Source organism: Equus caballus, chromosome 21, assembly GCF_041296265.1.
Source record: "Equus caballus isolate H_3958 breed thoroughbred chromosome 21, TB-T2T, whole genome shotgun sequence".
Lineage (NCBI taxonomy): Eukaryota > Metazoa > Chordata > Mammalia > Perissodactyla > Equidae > Equus > Equus caballus.
The window spans coordinates 36,640,696-36,660,337 of NC_091704.1; the positions used below are offsets into that span (position 1 = coordinate 36,640,696).

The 19,642-nt window shown below is 39.2% G+C and overlaps 2 protein-coding genes across 2 annotated transcripts; both read left to right on the forward strand.

The window, feature by feature from the left end:
- The first annotated feature begins 1,365 nt into the window (after positions 1 to 1,365).
- LOC138919801 (endogenous retrovirus group K member 9 Gag polyprotein-like) lies at positions 1,366 to 2,943 on the forward strand. The gene is made up of 2 exons (XM_070246280.1): positions 1,366 to 1,710; positions 2,013 to 2,943. The coding sequence occupies exon 2, from the start codon at positions 2,146 to 2,148 to the stop codon at positions 2,941 to 2,943; it is 798 nt and encodes a 265-aa protein (XP_070102381.1). The 5' UTR covers positions 1,366 to 1,710; positions 2,013 to 2,145.
- Positions 2,944 to 3,725: 782 nt separating this feature from the next.
- LOC138919802 (endogenous retrovirus group K member 113 Pro protein-like) lies at positions 3,726 to 4,190 on the forward strand. The gene has a single exon (XM_070246281.1). It carries the CDS (start codon positions 3,726 to 3,728, stop codon positions 4,188 to 4,190), a length of 465 nt encoding a protein of 154 aa, XP_070102382.1.
- The last annotated feature ends 15,452 nt before the right edge of the window (positions 4,191 to 19,642 follow it).

Sequence of the window (19,642 nt, forward strand, 5' to 3'; positions counted from 1 at the left end):
TACACATTAAATTTTTTATTATTTTATATAAATACCTTTTTTGTTGTTAGGTCTCATTTGTATTGCATGTAAGACATTATATGTATTCCTTCTTTAAAAAAATTTTATTCAATCCATGATTATCATTTCCGGAGACTAATGGGGCTATTATAAAATATTAGTTATAAAAACAGGGCATCAATAGGGTTAAGAACCATCATCCTAAATGCTGATGTGTACAGGAATTTACGCTGCACTCGATATAATAGACACACTGCTGCACAGATATTCTAATTTTTATGGGATAGTATATTTTATAATAGAAAGTAAATATTTGGAGTTAGGAAGAATAAAAGTGAGTAAGAAGAGGCAGCAATAAGAAAAAATTATCGAATTAATTAATTGAACTCTATTTCCTACAGGTTTCTCATCATCATCTTTATAAAATTTAAAATGCAGAATATAGTTATTAAAAATGACTTAAGAGTAGAAGGAATAGGGAGCTGGCCCCGTGGCCGAGTGGTTAAGTTCCCGTGCTCCGCTGCAGATGGCCCAGTGTTTCGTTGGTTCGAATCCTGGGCGCGGACATGGCACTGCCCGTCAAACCACGCTAAGGCAGCGTCCAACATGCCACAACTAGAAGGACCCACAACAAAGAATATACAACTACGCACTGGGGGGCCTTGGGGAGAAAAAGGAAAAATAAAATCTTTAAAAAAAAAGAGTAGGAGGAATATGGGCTTTATTTTGCAATAATTAAGTAGTCTTACAGACTGCCCAGTAGTAGCTGATTGTTTGAACAGCCAAGGGAGTCACCGGGATGGTCACATCTGAAGAATGTCTGTCTTTTTATCCATAATATTTCCATCACATTGCTTGTTATTCCCGCTATTTAATCACTCCATTTGATTTCCTTTGTATCCATTTTCTGGTTATACATGTTACCTTAGAAGTTCAATCAAACTAAGCCATTAGTTCTACATATGATTTAGATGATCCTTAATTCATTAAATTTACTGCTGGAGCACCTATGGTGTGGCAAGAAACGTTCTAGACTGTGGATAGGGCTGTGAACAAGAAGGACACGTCTATGCCCTTGTGAAGCTTGTATGCTTCTAGGAAAAATACATAATAAATAAAAATTAGATAAGTAAAGTAAATAAATAAAATTATTCAGACAGTAAAAAGAGCTTTGGAGGAAAACAACACAGAGAAGGGAGTGTCAAGAACAAGCATGGCGGGACATTTGCTCTTTTAAGTAGCATGAGCAGGGAGGGCTTCACTGAGCTGATGATTAAACAATGACCAAAAGGAGTCATCAATCAATATTACTAGGTGTCCCCCTGTACCTTTTACTGAAAGTAGGTGAATGGACCTGCAACAAACATATCACATGGGAGCTTGGACAAGTGCAGAATGCTGTGCCCTACCCTAGACCTACTGGCAGGAATCTGCATTTGAACAATATCCCTAGGTGATTCATAGGTAAATTAATATTTGAGAAGTACAGGGCTAGTAAAGTTCTAAGAGGGGTAGATAAATTTTAAGGGCATTTTAGGGAACTTCCAGATGTAAGGACATTTCTGGGGATGTGCTGCTGAGACCGGCTAGGCAGCAGGTGGCGCCCAACGTGGGGTACAAAGGAAATATCGCTGAGAGCTAAATGTGGGACTTCATCTGTGAGGAACCTGGAAGCGGTGTGGATAGAGGCCTCTGAAGATTCCTGTTGGGGTAAGTGTTTCCAGGGGTTTTAACAGGGAAAATGGGTAATTTTGAAAGTACAGAACAATATCGCCCTTACATCTGCTTACTGAGGCAATTGCTGAAGGCAGAGGGGGCTAAGGTCAGTGAAAACAAACTGTTTGAGTTGTTGCAAACCATAGAGAAGCACTGTACTTGGTTTCCTACTCTAGGTACGTTAGATTTACAGTCATGGGAAAAGGTGGGAACGGAACTAAAGAAAGAATATCAGAAGGGTCTCCCGATGCCTGTGACTAAATGGAACACTTGGTGGTTAATTCGTTCCGTCCTAGAGCCCCTCCAAACCCATGACTCCCCAGAGGAGAGCAAAGGAGAGACAGAGAAGATGGAGGCTCCTTTACTGATCACATAAAGAGCCCTGAATATGCAGTCCCTGAAGAGACGGCTACTAAAAGGAAGGAGCACATGTGGCCGACGGCATCTGAACCTGATGATATATTTCCACCGCTCCCTCCCGTCTCGCTCCCTCCTCCACTCATTCCGGAGTTTGTTGGCTGCGCCATAGCTAAGCATCCTCCGGCTCCCACACTTTCACCATCACAAATGGGGATTAGACAAGCAGTAAAGGAGGGAGATCTGGAAGCCCTTCCCATGGCATTCTCTGTAACAGTTCATGAGAGAGTGGCTCCTGGTGTTGACCCTGAAAATCCCGATGGCATGTATGAGGTTATTCATGATCCTTTCCCTTTTAAAATCTTAAAAGAATTAAAACAGGCAGTTCAGAATTATGGAGTTAACTCTCCCTTCACAGTCGGAATAGTTCAGGGGATTGCTGAGGGCAATAGACTGATCCCTGCGGTCTGGTCAACTTTGGCAAAGACTGTCTTAGCCCCCGGGGAATTTTTGCAATTTCGCACGTGGTGGCGAGATCACGTGGAGACAGCAGCCGCGCATAATCAGGCCAGACAGATTCCGAAACCTTTAGAACAGCTGATGGGCATCGGACCTTGGGCTGGAGTACAAAATCAGCTAAGGATGGAGGATCAAGCTATAGAACAATTAAGACGCTGTTGCCGGAGAGCGTGGGAAAAGATTGAGAGGAAAAGTACTGCCGCTGTCTCATTTCAGAGGATCATTCAAGGGCCTGAAGAACCATACACAGAATTTATTGCTAGACTACAAGAAGCTATTAAACGACAGATAACTAATGGAGAGGCAGAGACACTATTTTACAATTACTTGTTTATGAAAATGCTATTCTGATTGTAAAAAGGTATTGGGTCCATTTAAAGGAAGAGGTAATTTAACCGATTATATAAAATTATGTCAGGGAGTGGGAACTGAAACATTTAAAGCAGAAATGTTAGCACAGGCTATGGCGGGACTGCAGATGGGGAAATTCCCAGGAGGATGCTATAATTGTGGAAAGTCTGGCCATACTCGGAAAGAATGTAGGGGAAAAAGACAAAAGGGGACAGTGAATCACATCTTAAAATGAAAAATATGCCTACAGTCCCTGGGCTGTGCCCTCATTGCCAGAAAGGGAATCACTGGGCTAATCAATGCTGATCTAAATTTCATAAGAATGGGAATGCACTATTAAGAAATTCCCTGAGGGGCGGGCTCCCAGCCCCAACAAGCAAGGGGACCTTCCCTGTTCAGAAACAGGAAAACACCACCAACAATTACAACGCTGTGCCTTGGATTTATCCCCCGCCAAGAGCAGAAGTGCCGATGTAGACCTAACCAGCAGTGAGAATTGTATAGTCTCTCACTTTGAAACTCCTACTTTGATTAACACTGGGATATATGGTCCCTTACTTAAAGTCACAGTTGGACTACTTTTAGGGAGGTCAGGATTGACTTCACAAGGGGTTATGGTGCATACCGGGGTTATAGATAGTGATTATCAAGGGAAAGTTATTGTGTCTACATCAATTCCCTGGCAGATAAAAAAGGGAGATTGCATTGCCCAACTTTTAATCTTGCCCTATGTTGCTATAGGAAACTCACAACAAACTAGAGGGCAACAAGGATTTGTCAGTATGGGACACGCGGGGGTTTTCCTTACTGAAAAAATTTTGGAATCTCAACCAACCTGCAAAATAAACATCAATGGAAAAGCGTTTGATGGATTAATTGATACCGGGGCAGATGTCTCTATCATCAGCTCTAAACATTGGCCTCATCGTTGGCCTACCATTCCTCCCGTGGTTTCAGTTATTGGCCTTGGAGAAGCGCAGGGACTGCGGCAGAGTTCAAACATATTACATTGCACGGGGCCAGGTGGACAAAAGTCTACCTTACAGCCTTATGTCACTGATCTTCCCATTAATCTATGCGGGCGAAACTTGTTAGAACAATGGAAAGCAGAAATGTATATTCCTCCTCAGGTATTCTATAGTGAGCAGTCACAAAAAATTATGGAAAAACAACAATATGTCCCTGGTGTAGGACTAGGAAAGCAATTACAGGGAAAAGTAAACCCTGTAGCCCCAAGCGGGAAATAGAATAAGCATGGGTTAGGATACTCGCCTTTTTAATGGTGGCCATTGCTCATATAAAGCTTCCCCCACCAACGCCTATAGCATTGGCGTGGAAATCTGACAAACCTGTATGGGTGGAGCAGTGGCCTTTAAAAAAGGAGAAATTGGAAGCTCTTAAAGAATTAGTTAATGAACAAAAGGGGCATATCAAGGAGAAGTTTAGCCCATGGAATTCTCCTGTTTTTGTAATTAAAAAGAAATCAGGAAAATGGAGAATGTTAACCAATTTGAGAGCCATTAATGCTACTATAATTCCTATGGGTGCCTTACAACCTGGATTGCCAAGTCCTAATATGATATCAAGGGACTGGAAAATTTTAGTCATAGATCTGAAAGATTGTTTCTTTACCATCCCTCTACATGAAAAGGATCAAATGTGCTTTGCTTTCTCTGTGCCCTCCATCAATTTGACTGAGCCATACGAAATGTTTCATTGGACTGTCCTACCACAAGGGATGTTGAATAGCCCTTCTATATGTCAAAATTATGTTGCTAAAGCTATAGACCCCATGAGGGCAAAGTACCTACAAGCGTATATTATTCATTATATGGATGACATCCTTTGTGCAGCCCCAGACACTAATTTATTGTCTAGTGTCTTCCAAGAATTACAGCTTCATTTGAATCATGTGGGGCTAAAAATAGCCCCAGAAAATTTTCAACTTACTGAACCTTATCTCTATTTAGGCACAATAGTAGAAAAAACCACTATCAACCCTCAAAAGGTTCAAATTCAAAGGGACTCAATCACTACTGTAAATGATTTACAAAAATTGCTTGGTGACATTAACTGGCTAAAGCCAAAATTAGGAGTACCTACATATGCTTTGTCACATTTATTCTCTCTTCTGAGAGGAAATTCTGATTTAAATAGCCCTAGAAGTTTGACAAAAGAAGTGACTGAAGAATTGGAACTAATTGAGTGATGTATTCAAACTGCCCAAATGCGTAGAGTCAACCTTCATATTCCAACTTCATTATATGTTATTCCTACACCCCATTCACCAACAGGAATCCTAATGCAGCAAAGTGATTTAGTAGAATGGATATTCTTACCTAATAATATGTCTAAATCCATTACCCCATACCTAGATCTTATTGCTGAAATAAGTCGAGCACGAGAAAGAACTAAACAACTTTCTGGAAATGACCTAGGTACTGTTTGTTTGATGTTATCGTACAAAGAAGTATCACAGTGTTTTCAAAATCATGTGAAATGGCAATTGGTTTTTGCTGATTATGTGGGAAAAACAGATAATCATTTTCCCAAAATACCTGTGTTACAATTTTTACAAAGGACTCAGTGGATCACTCCAAAGATCACTAAATTGACTCGTATGTCCAGTGCCAACATTATATTTACAGATGGATCTAGTAATCATAAGGCCGGTTACACCAGAGCATATACCTGTGTGATAGATAACCCCGGATTATCAGCTCAGCAGGCTGAGTTAAAAGTGATCACTGATGCTTTGCAAAATATCCAAGAACCTATTAATAGTTTATCTGATTCCCAATATGCTGTTCAAGTAACACATTTGATTGAAACAGCACTTATCAAACAAAATCTTTCTGATTCCTTATATGCCCTTTCTAATGATCTACAAACCATCGTTCATAATCGGCACCACATTTTTTATATAACCCATATCAGAGCCCATACTTCTCTTCCAGGACCTCTCACAGATGGAAATGCCCAAGCAGATGCATTACTATTCCCAATTTCTTCTGACGCTCAACGTTTTCATGCTTTAACTCACTGTAGTGCTAAAGGTTTAAAGATGCAGTATGCCTTAACATGGGCCCAAGCTAATCAAATTGTAGGAACTTGTCCCACTTGTCAAGAGGTAAACATAGTCCTGGAGACTCATACGGGAGTTAATCCTAGGGTTGGAGACCTAATGACCTCTGGCAAATGGATGTTACCCATATTCCCTCCTTTGGGAAGATGTCATTTGTACATGTTTGTGTTGATACTTTTTTTCATAATAGTTGGGCAACTGCAACTACGGGAGAGACTGCCAAACGTGATTATGCACCTTCGCAGTTGTATGGCAGTAATGGGTGGACCTAAAGCCATGAAAACAGATAATGGTCCTGCCTATACCAGCACCTCTCTTGCAAAATTTTTAACAGATTGGGGTATCCGCCATTCTACAGGCATCCCCTATAATCCTCAGGGACAGGCTATTGTGGAACGAGCAAATCGAACTATAAATCCATACTACAAAAACAAAGAGGGGGAGATGCCACTATCTCCCCTCCACAAAGAATTTATAAAGTGTTATTCACTTTGAATTTTTTGCAACCTTATGACTAAGGTACCCCAGCAGAAAAGCATTATGCACAAGAGCAGAAGGAGAAGAAAAACAAACCATCTATCTGGTGGTTCGATCCTGGGAGTAATACATGGAATAGGGGGTCACTGGTAACATGGGGATGAGGTTTTGCTTGTGTTTCTCCAGGAGATTTAGAAAAGCCTATCTGGGTTCCTTCCGGACATCTTAAGCCATATCATGAGCACCCCACCAAGAAAACATTGATTCCCGTGGGACGTCAAACCACCGGTGATGAGTTTTCTGGGTCTAAGCCTGAAGACTACCAAAATCACATTCCCACTGCCACAGAGGCATCGTGCATCAATTCCAACCTGGGGACAAATAAAGAAATTGACTCAACAAGCAGAGAAGGTGTTAGACCAAGAAAAGAAAACTGTCACTCCAAATAACTTGACTCTGGTGATGTTTGCACTGGTGTCGGTGGCTGTAAGTATACCCAGGGCCATAGCCCAGCCGAATAACAGTACTTATACATATTGGGCTTATATTCCTAACCCCTCATTGATCAGAGTAGTGAACTGGGGAGAAAATTCTGTTCTTGTATATGTTAATGATTCATCCTGGGTCTTGGGGCCCGAGGATGTCCATCTACCCATATTTGAAAAGGAAGAAGGTACCCCATATGACATAACTGATTTTGGTTTTGACCCTTGGCCTATTTGCATAGGAAGGGGAATAGGCTGTTTAAATTTTACTACACAGGCTTGGCTGTCTACTTATATGCTCAATAGAAATCATAGCAAAGTGCAATTACATATGTTACTGGGCTACAGTTTTCACTATTCTGTCGCCCCCCCAAAATAATCTTACGGCTCCAAATCGTCCACTGTGTGCTAGCCAAAGACTTATGGGCAGATAAACTTGATCGAATTCATTGGGATATTTGTCGCGGGACGGAGGGGGTAATTTTGATTAATGATTCCTGTGGAACAGTATGGGACTGGTCACCCAAGGTGTATGCAGTCTCAGATTGCTCCCATACAGACTCCACCTGCAATCCCTATCGAAAGTTAAGATGGCAAATCTCAGGGTATAATCACACTACTATTACAACACATAGTGTTTATCCCATTTTTATGGCACGGGGAAGGATTTTCTCCTCTGCAACCTCAATTTAATATGGGTAAACCACAGATTGACTTATGGAAGCTAGCCTTCAGTCTAAGGCGATTCAGAATTTGGGACAGAAACTATGAGAACACAAAATTGTCTTTCAACACATCTGCCAATTGGACTTTTTACGTCAAAGCCTGTGTCCAAGATCCATATGTATTGGCCGTAGGTACGGTATCTATTAATGAAACAGCTAAAACTGTGGATTGTAAAGATTGCAAATTATACTCTTGTCTCAATAGCTCCTTATACAATGATTCTCACTCATATATTCTATTGAGGTGACGTTTGGGTGTTTGGCTTCCAGTAAAACAAAATGGGCCATAGGAAGGATTTCATGATACCCCTGCCTTACTACAAATAATTCAGAAGATCTTAAAAAGATCAAAAAGATTCATTGGATTATTGATTGCTGCTATATTAGGCATTATAGCAATAGCATCCACTGCCACTGTTGCTGGGGTGGCACTGCATCAAACAGTTCAAACCACAACCTTTGTTCAACAATGGCACAAAAATGCCTGTGAAGCATGGAACAGTCAGACAAGAATTGATCAGGGAAATCAATGAACGGCTAGTAGATCTGGAAAATGCTGTATTAATATTGGGAGATGAAGTACATAACTTAAAAAAGCTAGTCAGACTGCGATGTGATTGTAATGTTACTGAGTTCTGTATTACACCACATCTTTATCATAATAGCGAGCATGCCTGGAGCACAATAAGGCGACATTTAAAGAGCCACCTCAAGGACAATCTCACATTAGATATAGATTTATTGCAAGCTAAAGAAAAACATATGCAAGATGCTAAATTATCATTGCTATCTGAATCTGAACTATTTGATGGTATACATACTGGATTATCAAAGATGTTTCCTACTGATTGGATAAAAAATATTGGCAGTGGCCTTATTGGAAATGTTATATCAGAATGTATATTTTTCATTATTTTCTGCTTAGTCTTCAGATGCACGAGAGAAAGCTTCCAAGAACTGACTAAGACAGAAGTTGCCTGGACTGCCTACCTACTCTTACAAAAACAAAAGGGGGGAAATGCTGCAGAAGATCATAGCAATGCAGGAGATCATAGCAAGGCAGGAGATCATAGCAACATTCTTGCTAGGCTTTAAGCCTAGGAAAAATAAGTTCCAAATGGCTGGCTGGGAAATATGTGATCTGCTGACTCTCATAATTATTATACCAGATTGTTTGTGATTTGTAATCAAAGGCCTAAAGGAGTATGTTATCGAATATGAAGGCAAGGGGCTTGGGAACGCTGGGCCCTTGCAGGAACAGAACGCCACCTGCATATCTTGCTGATTGATTGTTCTTAGGATACTCCTCAAGGGAATGGCCTTGGATAGGGCTGTTTGCATCAGAGGGATGAAGAATAGAATCGTTGGGCTTTGGCTTGCACATCCCTGCTGGCATGAGTTCCTGCTATTGTGCATGCTTGTGATTCTTTGCCTGCAAATAAATATGTGGCGATCAGAGGGACCTCACTTCAGTCCTTGAGGTTGATAGTCCCCTGTCCCATTGAATATATAGATTGTGTTCTGTCTATTAATTCCGTCCGTTCCTTCAGCTTGCTGCCTAGCTGGTCACAGCAGCAGGGATGCCAAGTCAATGTTGGACATCATAGCAAGGGATCTTGGCTAGACAGCAAGAGTGGGAAGCCATTACGAAAGCAAGAATGTCAAAGAGAATCAAAGCTGGACATTTGTGAAAGCTGGTAAGACAGATTTTATTCAGACTACTCTAGTAGGAGAGAGAGAGACTCATGTAAATTAAGCTCAATTCCATTGAAAAATAAGGTGGGAAGCTTTTCAAATGCTGGCATATGCTAAAGAAAAGTACCAAGGACGTTAAGGGGGTTTGGTCAATGTGATTAGGTCATCTGAGTTGGTTGATTGGCATTTATCTAATGGAGAAAAAACTTTTCATATCTTTAGGAGGGGAGGCAGTTTTGCAAATTGGAGCTAGGTGCCCACCATAGTTAGCCTCTTACCCTCCCACAGCAACTGGGAGATGGGAAACAGAGAGCTTTGTCTCTGGATGTTTGCATTTCAAAGAGATGGCTCCAGGGTTCTTGAGGAGCTATTCCTTGGTAGTAGACTATTTACATCTCAAAGGGGAGAGAAAGAATTTATAATTGCAAGTTTTTAAAATAACTACTCTAAGAAAAGGGAGGTCAGGGACCTATAGTCATATTTTGGCTGGAACAAACAGTAAATACTTTTAACAATGCTGACTTTTCTCAGGCTAGCATTTTGTGTGTCTGTGAGCAAGATTGGCCCTGAGCTAACATCTGTGCCAGTCTTCCTCTACTTTATGTGGGATGTCACCAGAGCGTGGCTCCACAAGTGGTGCCAGGTCTGCGTCAAGGATCTGAACTGGCGAACCCAGAGCCCCTGAAGTGGAACACTCGAACTTAAAAACTACTCCACTGCCACTGGGCCAGCCCTTCAGGCAAGTATTTTGAGAGGGGCTGGGTTCATTCTAGGGAGATGGTCTTAGGCCAATAGAAGCCATGCTAGAGTTTGGTCAATTGTCTTATTGTGGAGGCTATTGGACAGTTATCTGTACCAAGAATTTTGACACTGAAACTGATGACAAATTACCTACTTAATAATTTGATCCTGGACTGTCCCTAGATTTATTGTGGGTCATCCTACCTTTCCTAGCCTGCCTTCTGGCCCTGCTTAATTAGAAACAGGGAGAAGGAAATTAACAAGTGTTGGGTGTCATTAGTTCCTCATTTGGGATGAATTTTGGTGCCAGAGCCAGCAGTGATCCTTAATCTCACATCAATCTAATGTATTTATTGCTTTTTGCAACATTTTTTAAATGCCAACAATAATACATTGACATTGAAATAAATGAATTTTGTCAATGTTTTATAAATGAGCTTCTATTCATCTGCCGTATCTATATATCTGCAGTGGTTAGAAAACTTGTCTTCCAAAAACTGACTCTGCCACTTACCATGTAGCCATGATGGAGTTATATAATTGCCTTATATTTCAGTTTCCATAATTAGAAAATGGAGAATTGAAATAGTTGCTGCCTCATAAGGTGGTTATGAGGATTAAACGAGATAAACTTTGCAAAATGTTTCTCCCTATTCTTGGCTCATGTCAAACGTTCTAGGTACAATAAGCAGCATTTTCTAAGCCATGCTGGGCTAATATGAGCTAGATGACACCTCACTCCCAGCTTTCCCAGTGGAAGGAGGTTTGCATGCAATCTTGATTTTTGAGGGGAATTCAGGCTTTTATCCACTACAACATTCATCGGGGCCCAAGATGTCCAGGTATGTGGCAGCTGATGTTTCCAGATGACTTCTGTGAACAACTGACAACCACATATCCAGTCTTCTTCATGTCAATCAATCTGATTATTGATGAGGCTACTTTCTCATGTCTGTTCTGTAAAAGGTAAAATAGCAGGAGGGCAACGTGCCTCCACTGGCACCCTGGCCCCAGCAAGATTCTCCGTGACAGAGGATGCAGAGATGGAAGCATATGCCTACTCTTAACACATACCTTGTGACAGTAGAATTTATCCTGAAGCCCAGTGCATGAGCAGCCAAGCTTCACATAGAATGCCATGTATGACACACTTGATGCTTAGCATTTTTATAATTATGCCTCTTAAAAATAAGAATCTGCAATTTAGTGGAGTTGTCACCATGTTGTTGGTGAAGTTGATGATGATTGAAACATGCATGTGCCCACACACACACACACGTGTTTGATTACACATATAAAACCTTGTCTTTTACGACATATTTAGGAAAAGGTAGGTTTATGAAAGACATCACACTCCAAGTCCTTTCCTCTTTGAAGTACAGACTCAATTAAAGTGTCTAGGGCCTATTTGATGTTCTGAAAGAGGTGGCAACCGGGTAACTGAAGATCTGCAGGTGTCTAAGTGTAGTTGAACTCCTCTGGCACGAAGCGAGCATCCTGCCCCTAAGAACTTGACCTTCTGTCCTGCCCCTCCCTTTAAATTCAGGCTCGTGGCTGGACAGCAAGGTCTTAGGGAGGAGATACAAGACCACTTTTTAGAACTTATATTTTAAAATCTCCTACTACAATTATAAAACCATAGCATCTTTTCGACTGGTTGGCTCTACGGGATAGCATCTGGACTCAGTTCTTAAAGCTTTTTTCCCAGCAGGAGCTGAGATCTAAACTTCTCAGTATTATTTTGTGATTTATATTAAAAAAAATGTAAGAAAGAAAACACCCACCTCATGTCACAGTACTTTAGTGTACCGTGGTGAACATTGTTGTTGGACATCTATAGAATATAGGACTATAAAAGTATAGGACTAAAATAATCAAAGAACTGTGAAGTTTGACTATTGAGGCTTCCAGGAGTTTCAAATCAGCTGCATCTATTTAATCAGATACTTGGATCATCAATAGAAGCCCAGAGCTGTTCATTTCATGCACTGTTTATTGCTAAAACAGATGTTAAGGTTTAACAGTTAAACCAGGAAAAAATGGATACATTTTATATCTTTATATTTATAGATTAACCTACATTTTTATATATATGTTTATATTTTATATTAAAATGCATAAATTTAATATCTGTTTTAGCAATAAACAAGAAAAAAGACATCACTGTTACAGAAGAAAGAGAATTTTACTTTTACTTTTAAGGATTAAATTTAGTTACCTCATTTTCCTGGTGATATTACTAGGAAAGGGATATGTTATTTTTAAGGAAGGTAATTTACTACACATACTAACTGTGGTACTTTGTCACCTTTTTCACCTATTTTTTTCCTAAAACAAGGTGCTTACACAGGTTAGCAGTTTAGCTTAACCTAAAATTTATAGACATGAATTTTTGACATTGGGCATGACGTGCAAAGCTTAAATATTTTCAATGCTCTTAACATACCAGGTTCTTCTAGACTCTGGCCAGTTATTAACACTTGAGCCATTTTTTTTTAGCACACTTCTTACCTCAGTGACAAGTTCCTGATTGTCATGTATAAGGGAAGCTTATAATTTATATTTTAGTGTAGATGTGATAAAAGTAAATTCATCTTCGAATCATCCAACTACCCTTTTCTCCAATATCTCATCCTTCTACAATCTTTCAGGTTTTTTCCCAGGAATAAAATAGAACCTATATCGAGAAAAACTTAGTGTAAGTTAATTAACTCTTTAATTCTTCCAGGTGTATTTGACTGGAGAGAAAAGATTTTACAGAGAAGAAGGTATTAGGTTGAGGAAAGCCTTAATTATAAACCTAAAAACTTTAAACTTTAACAGATGAGGCAAAAGCCATTGATGGCATTTGGGTAGAAAACCAACCGGATGTACTTTTAGAAAGAATATTATTGTATAGGATGAATCAGGTGGCAGAGGCTGGAGACTTACAGAAAAGTTAACAGACTTGTGTAGAACTCCTGACGTAAAGTTCAGTTTGCAGACTTAACCTCTGTGAGGGTGGTAATTTATACAAATGATAAAGTGATCAGTGCAAACCACAAGTTTTAAAAACTGAAGTGTAGTGTCAGCTACACAGTAGATAATAAATATTGGTTGAACAAATGAATGAGTGAAGTATTACCATTCCAATTATCCTATTAGAAGAAATAAAAAAGAAATAAATAATTTGGTGTCTATATTAGGAGTCGTTTCTTTCTCTGAAAGAATAATTGAGGGAACATTGCCATTGAGGATATCAGCTATACCACCAAACTTCTTTGAGACAGAGGGCATCAACGTGTGTTGTTCAGCATTTTTGACAACACAGGTTAGCTTTCAGAAAAATGCTTCCTGAGTCTGAAATAACTGGCAAAAATGAGGTTTGGGGTTTCAAAAACAGCTATATATAAAACACTATCAGTGACCTGATCATCCCAATAGTGATAATTGTTGAATCATCTCACACAAGAAGTATAGCTTCTAAGTTTTTGCACCAAAGAAAACAATCATTAGCTAGATATCATATATGGCTCTTATATGTCCTCAGTTTGGCAAAGTTGACTATGGATTCACATTTTTCATCTTAAATAAAATAAACCTACCGTGGCTCCCATTTTACAACGATGGCCTCAATCTTCCCCTCGGCTTGACCCAACTTTAGACAGGCTTTTTCCTATCTATAGGCCCCTGACCTTCCTGTTCTTATTGCATTTTCTTTAGAAACTTATTATAAATTCTTTTTCTGCCTTTATGAGGTATAAATCTAACCCCCCAGAATGTCTTTCTGTAGGACGTGGGAGCCATCACTTTTGAAATGTAATCATTAAGAAAGATAGAGCTCCTGTCTCCTGGGCTCTGAGGGACGGTGGGAACCTAACTGCAGTAAGTGACAACTCACAAACACTGATAGCCTAATCCCACTGACCAACCTCTCCCTAATGTCCTCCAGGACTTTTCCGATAGATCATATCAGCACTGAAAAATCCTCCCAGCTTTCGTTTCAGCAGAGTTGAGGACAATCTCTCTCCTCTTTTGTAATAGTCTCAAATAAAGTCTTTCTTGCTCGTTTAACTGGTCAGGTGTAATTTTTCTTTCACACCTTGTAACTGCAATCAAGTCATGCTTCTTTCTCTCCCAGTTCAGCATTTTCTTCTCATCAAGTCTTTTTCCTTTGCTTTCTCCTCAAGTCTTTAATGACTCACTTTCTAAAATTCTGCTTTTGTCACTATTTTACAAAAGTCCTCTTATTGCCTAATCCAACTTTCTTTGCAGTTCTGACTTTCATCAACTTCTCTTTTCTTTTGAAGTAAACTCCTTTTCCACCCCTAAATTCAATAAAATCTTTTTTTAAAATTTCTTCCTTGGCTTCCATGATTCGACTTTCCAACATATTACTTCTAGGACAGCTTTTACTGTTATTGTCTTTTGTCCCCTTCCATTTTAAACTGTTCAGGGTTGAATTATCTCATTGTCCCAAACCATACGATAAGAGTTTCCTATTCAATGTTCTTATTTTTGTTAGTGGCACCAAAATTTTACCAACACGCAAACTAGAAACTATGACCTACAATTAGGCTTTTTTCCCCTCCCAGTTTTTATGCCTGAATACAATTTGACACATGTTCTATGTTTTTTCCCTCAGAATTGTCTCTTCTTTTTGGAAGATTTCCCCTGAGCTAAGATCTGTTGCCACCCTTCCTCTTTTTTCTGCTCCTTTTCCTCAAAGCCCCACTGCATGGTTGTATATATGATAGTTGTAGTTCTTCTATGTGAGCCACTGCCACAGCATGGCTATTGACAGACAAGAGGTGTGGTTCCACACCTGGGAACTGATGCCAGACCACTAAAGCAGAGCCTGCCATACTTTAACCACTAGGCCATCAGGGCTGGCTCCAAATTGTCACATATCCAATCACCCAGCTCCGTTCTCACTGTCACTATCCTAATCAAAGCCCTTGTTTCCAACTTCGGTTTTTCTGACTTTGGTTTCTGTAAAACTTTTCCCCCATCTGCACTCTCCTGTATCTTTACAGTCCACATAATCTTCTTAACACGCCACGTATTTCACTTTGCTACCCAGGTTGGAGGATATCTCCAAATTAATCAAGACTATCTCTCTAAGTCATTCTGTGTAAACACGCTTATATCTCCTTTATACTGATTCTGCTCACCAATTGCTGTTCCAACGGAAAATTGGAATTGTGTACATTCTCCCCTCAACATAGCTAAACTTGTTAAAGCCATTTAAAGTTCAAGCCATCTGCCACAAACTTCTACAACTTTCTTCCCCTAACACTAATATCTCCTTTGATACAATTTCTATTGCAATTATTGACAGCACAACCACCATTCTGTACCAAATAGTTCCCTAGCTGTGTATCAACAAGTGTTTCCTTAATTAGTTAATTCAGTATTCTAATCAGTATTTATTGAGTAGTGACTAGGTGTCAATCAACCATTTTACCAGGAGTCAGTGATATAAATGTGAATAAGTTGAATAACTCTAATTTCCATGAGATTACTTTCTAATGGGAAGATACGCTTTAATAAAATAATGACATATATGAAATTGCGAAGTCTTAAATCTTATGAATGAAAATTACGATATATATATCAGGGTGATGTACTAGTCAAAGAGTAACACTAGATTTCCCACAGACAATGCTGTTTATATTGAGATCTGATAATGAGTAGAATTTAATAGGCAAATTGGTGTGATTTGAGGGTTGAGGGTGGCATGTGGGAAGAATACATTCCAGGTAGAGGGGATATTGTGGGCAAAGTCTCTGAGTCATGTAGGAAACTGACACATTTAAGAAGCTGATAGAGGGGTAGGATAACTAGAGCCCCAAGAATGAAGTAAGTTGAAGCTGGGGAAATGGGGGAAATCCAAACCACACAGTAACTGGTAAGACACTGGTCAATACCTAAGAATTTGGTTCTTCATTTTCAAAACAATAGGAGACACTAAAGTCATGCAAACATGGTTTCCATGTCACCTCTAATACTTAGAATAACTAGATAATTGAAGGTCCAAAAGAGGACGCATTTGGGAGTGAAAGGGAATTCTATTAATAATTGTGCTGGGAAAACAGGTATAAACAGAAGTGTGCCAGGTAACTGTGACTTCTGGTTACCCTACATTTTGTTTCTGTATCTGTTCAGTGACTAGCTCAAGCTAGGCACACCTTCACCAACGCTTGGGGATTAATTAACCAATCAGTGAGGACAATGTGTAAATGGACTTTCTCTAGCAGTAATGGCCAGTGTTTTTGTAAGGCTCCAATTGAGGAACAGCCTTAGACAAAATGTGATGAGGGAAACTCATCTGGTATCCAACTAATAAATTCTTCAATATCTTACTCAATTCAAAGTGAATTGGCTGCATCAGAAGCCTAGAGTTACCAACTTAGTGTCCAGTTAGTACTTTACACTTATTTCCTTATTTTATTATCTTTGAAAAGAGAAAAGTGCCCGTTGTAAAACAGTTCCTATGGCTGGATCATCTAGTTCCAGTGGAAGATTGAGAAAGACGGGAAGATAAGGCCAACAAATTTAACGCATTGTTAAATGTGTTACACATTAAATCATTAACACATTATTAAATGTGGTATACATTAAATGTTATTCATAAATTCTTGAAGAGGCTCCCATATCTTTTAATTTTACCATCTCTATTGCAAGTTCCTGTGATGGCTGAGAGTAATCCTTTAGGTCTTAGGATAATCTTACAAGAAATCATTGTAACTTTTCCATCTCTTTGCTCTTCAGGTTTATCTTAAAACATCAATTAGAAGGGCCAGCTCTGTGATGTAGTGGTTAAGCTCGCAAGCTCCACTTCAGCGGCATGGGGTTCGCAGGTTCAGATCCCAGGTGGAGACCTACACACCACTCATCAAGGCATGCTGTGGCGGCAACCCACATACAAAACAGAGGAAGACTGGCACAGATGTTAGCTCAACTACAATCTTCCTCAAGCTAAAAGAGGAAGATTGACAATGGATGTTAGCTCAAGGCCAATCTTCCTCACCAGAAAAAAAAAATGGATTAGAAATTTTCTTGTCCCCTCCATTGCCCCAGACACTCCCCATGAACTGACTCCATTGTTTGATTATGATCCTCACAACCTCTTCTTATACCAACTTCATTGCATTTTCTTTACTGCTCAACTCTTTCCCAATATTAACATTTTTAAAGGTCTTTAATCACCATCAGCGGTAAGCTCCTACTGTTTATTGTGGCACATCAAGGCCTGTTATTCTCTGGCTTTTGACAAGTTCTAAAGCTTCAGATTTAGAGAATGCTATTTAGTCAAATATCTTTAGTAATTCAATCTCATATTGTTGCTCCCATTCCTTAGTGCCTATAGAATTTAAGATCTGTACTACACATTTGGGTACCATGGATAAACTGAGTTGTATTATTTGTGGATGAATTTATGTATTTAAATGTCTCTCCAACTAGATTACAAAGCTATCAAGAATATCAAGTTGCGTGTTTCACAATGTTGAGCACCAAGTAAATATTCAGAATATAAGAAAATGGTGGTGAACAGAAAGTCATTAAATTAGATTTCTTTGATATGTTTGTTCTCTCCATGCTTTCCTGGATTCACTTCCTGTCTCACTCTTCAAAAATTCCTAAACTAACTATTTCAACTATCTGTTTTATGTGAAGAAATATAGAGTAGAGTTTAATAGTTTGGACTCTGCAGCCAGAGTGTCTTGTTTAGAACACTAGCTCTGCTGCTTCCTACTTGGGTAATTTTTAGCAAGTTAGGCTCTCTGAGCCTAAATTTCCTCATCTGTGAAATGGAGATGGCAACAGTGATGCATCTTCCTCGTGAGGTTCTTGTATTAGATGACTTGACCTCTAGTGTGATTGCTTATAACAGTACATAACACATAACAAACACCATTCAAGTGTTAGTTATCAGTATACTGGAGACTCCCAAGTCTCCAGCTCCAGTTATTCCTCTCTTCTCAACTCTAGACCCATTCATCCAACTGCTTTCTTCATGTGTGTATTCCACAATTACCCAAACAGGACCAAAGTTAAACTCTACATTTTTACCCCTAAACCTATTGTTCTCCCTGTGTTTTATATTTTAGTATCACCATACCCTAGGTGCCCAAAGTGTGAATCTGAAAATCATATCAACACTTCCCTTCCTTTGACCTCATATATTCAACAATCTCACTAGTATTACCAGTTCTACTCCATTAATATTTTTTGGATCCCCTTTCTCTACCTCAAGACAACTCTGTGAGCAAAAGCCCTTTTCAAAGTAAAACTTATACAGTCAATATTTTATTTCCTCCTCCATCATCCATTCTCTTCATCTGCATAGCAAACACCTGGAGGACCAAGAACTAGCAGAAACTCTCTTGGCAGGAGAGGAAGGGGAGGCGATTGGAAAAACTCATAATTTATATATTTCTTTTCTCCCTCTCCTGTAATAAAAAGAACAGTGTTTTGATAAAACACTTGATTTTCCTGACACGGATCCCCACTAATCTTTCCAAGTCTACTCTTTTCATATAGGTCACTAATTAGTGCAAAATAATAGGAAAGTCAAAAGAGGTAGGGAAACAGCAAATTAAATATTTACTGTAAAATACTGTGCCATTTTGCCCATCTCTTCCTGAGTCTAAGTGCAAGAATCTAGGTGGAAGATCTTCTTCCTTTCTCAGTTATGAAATTTGAATGTGTTGAATCAAATTTTGATATACGTTAAAGCCACTGCTTGAATTTCAAGGCCTTCATGGGTGAGGACAATTTTTTCGTTTTGAGGGAAAAACTCCTTCTTTTCCCTTTTGTTAGCTATACCTGGCTGATTTTTGTTTCTTTCTTTACCTTGAGAGAAATGGAAACAGAACAGTGTTTGTTGAGTGATGAATTAATGTCTTATTAAAGGGTAGGTCAAATATGTATAAAAACATAAACCACCTACAGACACTACCATTTAAACAGACCTTGTATTTGCCCCTCCTCTTTATTCTCTTCTTCATCTTTATTCTTTAGCTATAGAAGAAACGAATACCCAAGCTAACAGGAGAAGGATCTCTTTTCTTTAAGCAAATATGTTCCAAGGACATAAAAGATATTTTTCTAGTTCTGAGGGAGTTCAGATTGTACATATGTATGTAAATTTACTTTGTATAGCAATTTCTCTTTCTTCTGTGTATGTGGGAGGAATAGAAGAATGTTCAGGAAGAGCAGTTTTGAAATATTTTACCCTGGTATCATTGTGTGAAATGACTTAGCAATTCAAGTCAACCATTTCTTCATCTACTGCTGTTGTTAAGGCACATTCGTATTTTAAAATTGACTTGCAGCTTAGCTGAATATGTTTTTCTAATGTCTCAAGGCAAGGGAAACTCACATTTTTCTAAAAGCCACCCCACACTGCCATTGCAATAATCAAATGTTAATTCTATGAAGATATATCTGTACGTATCTATCTATATATAGCTGTAATTATTTGTATTCTGGAATATAAAATAGAG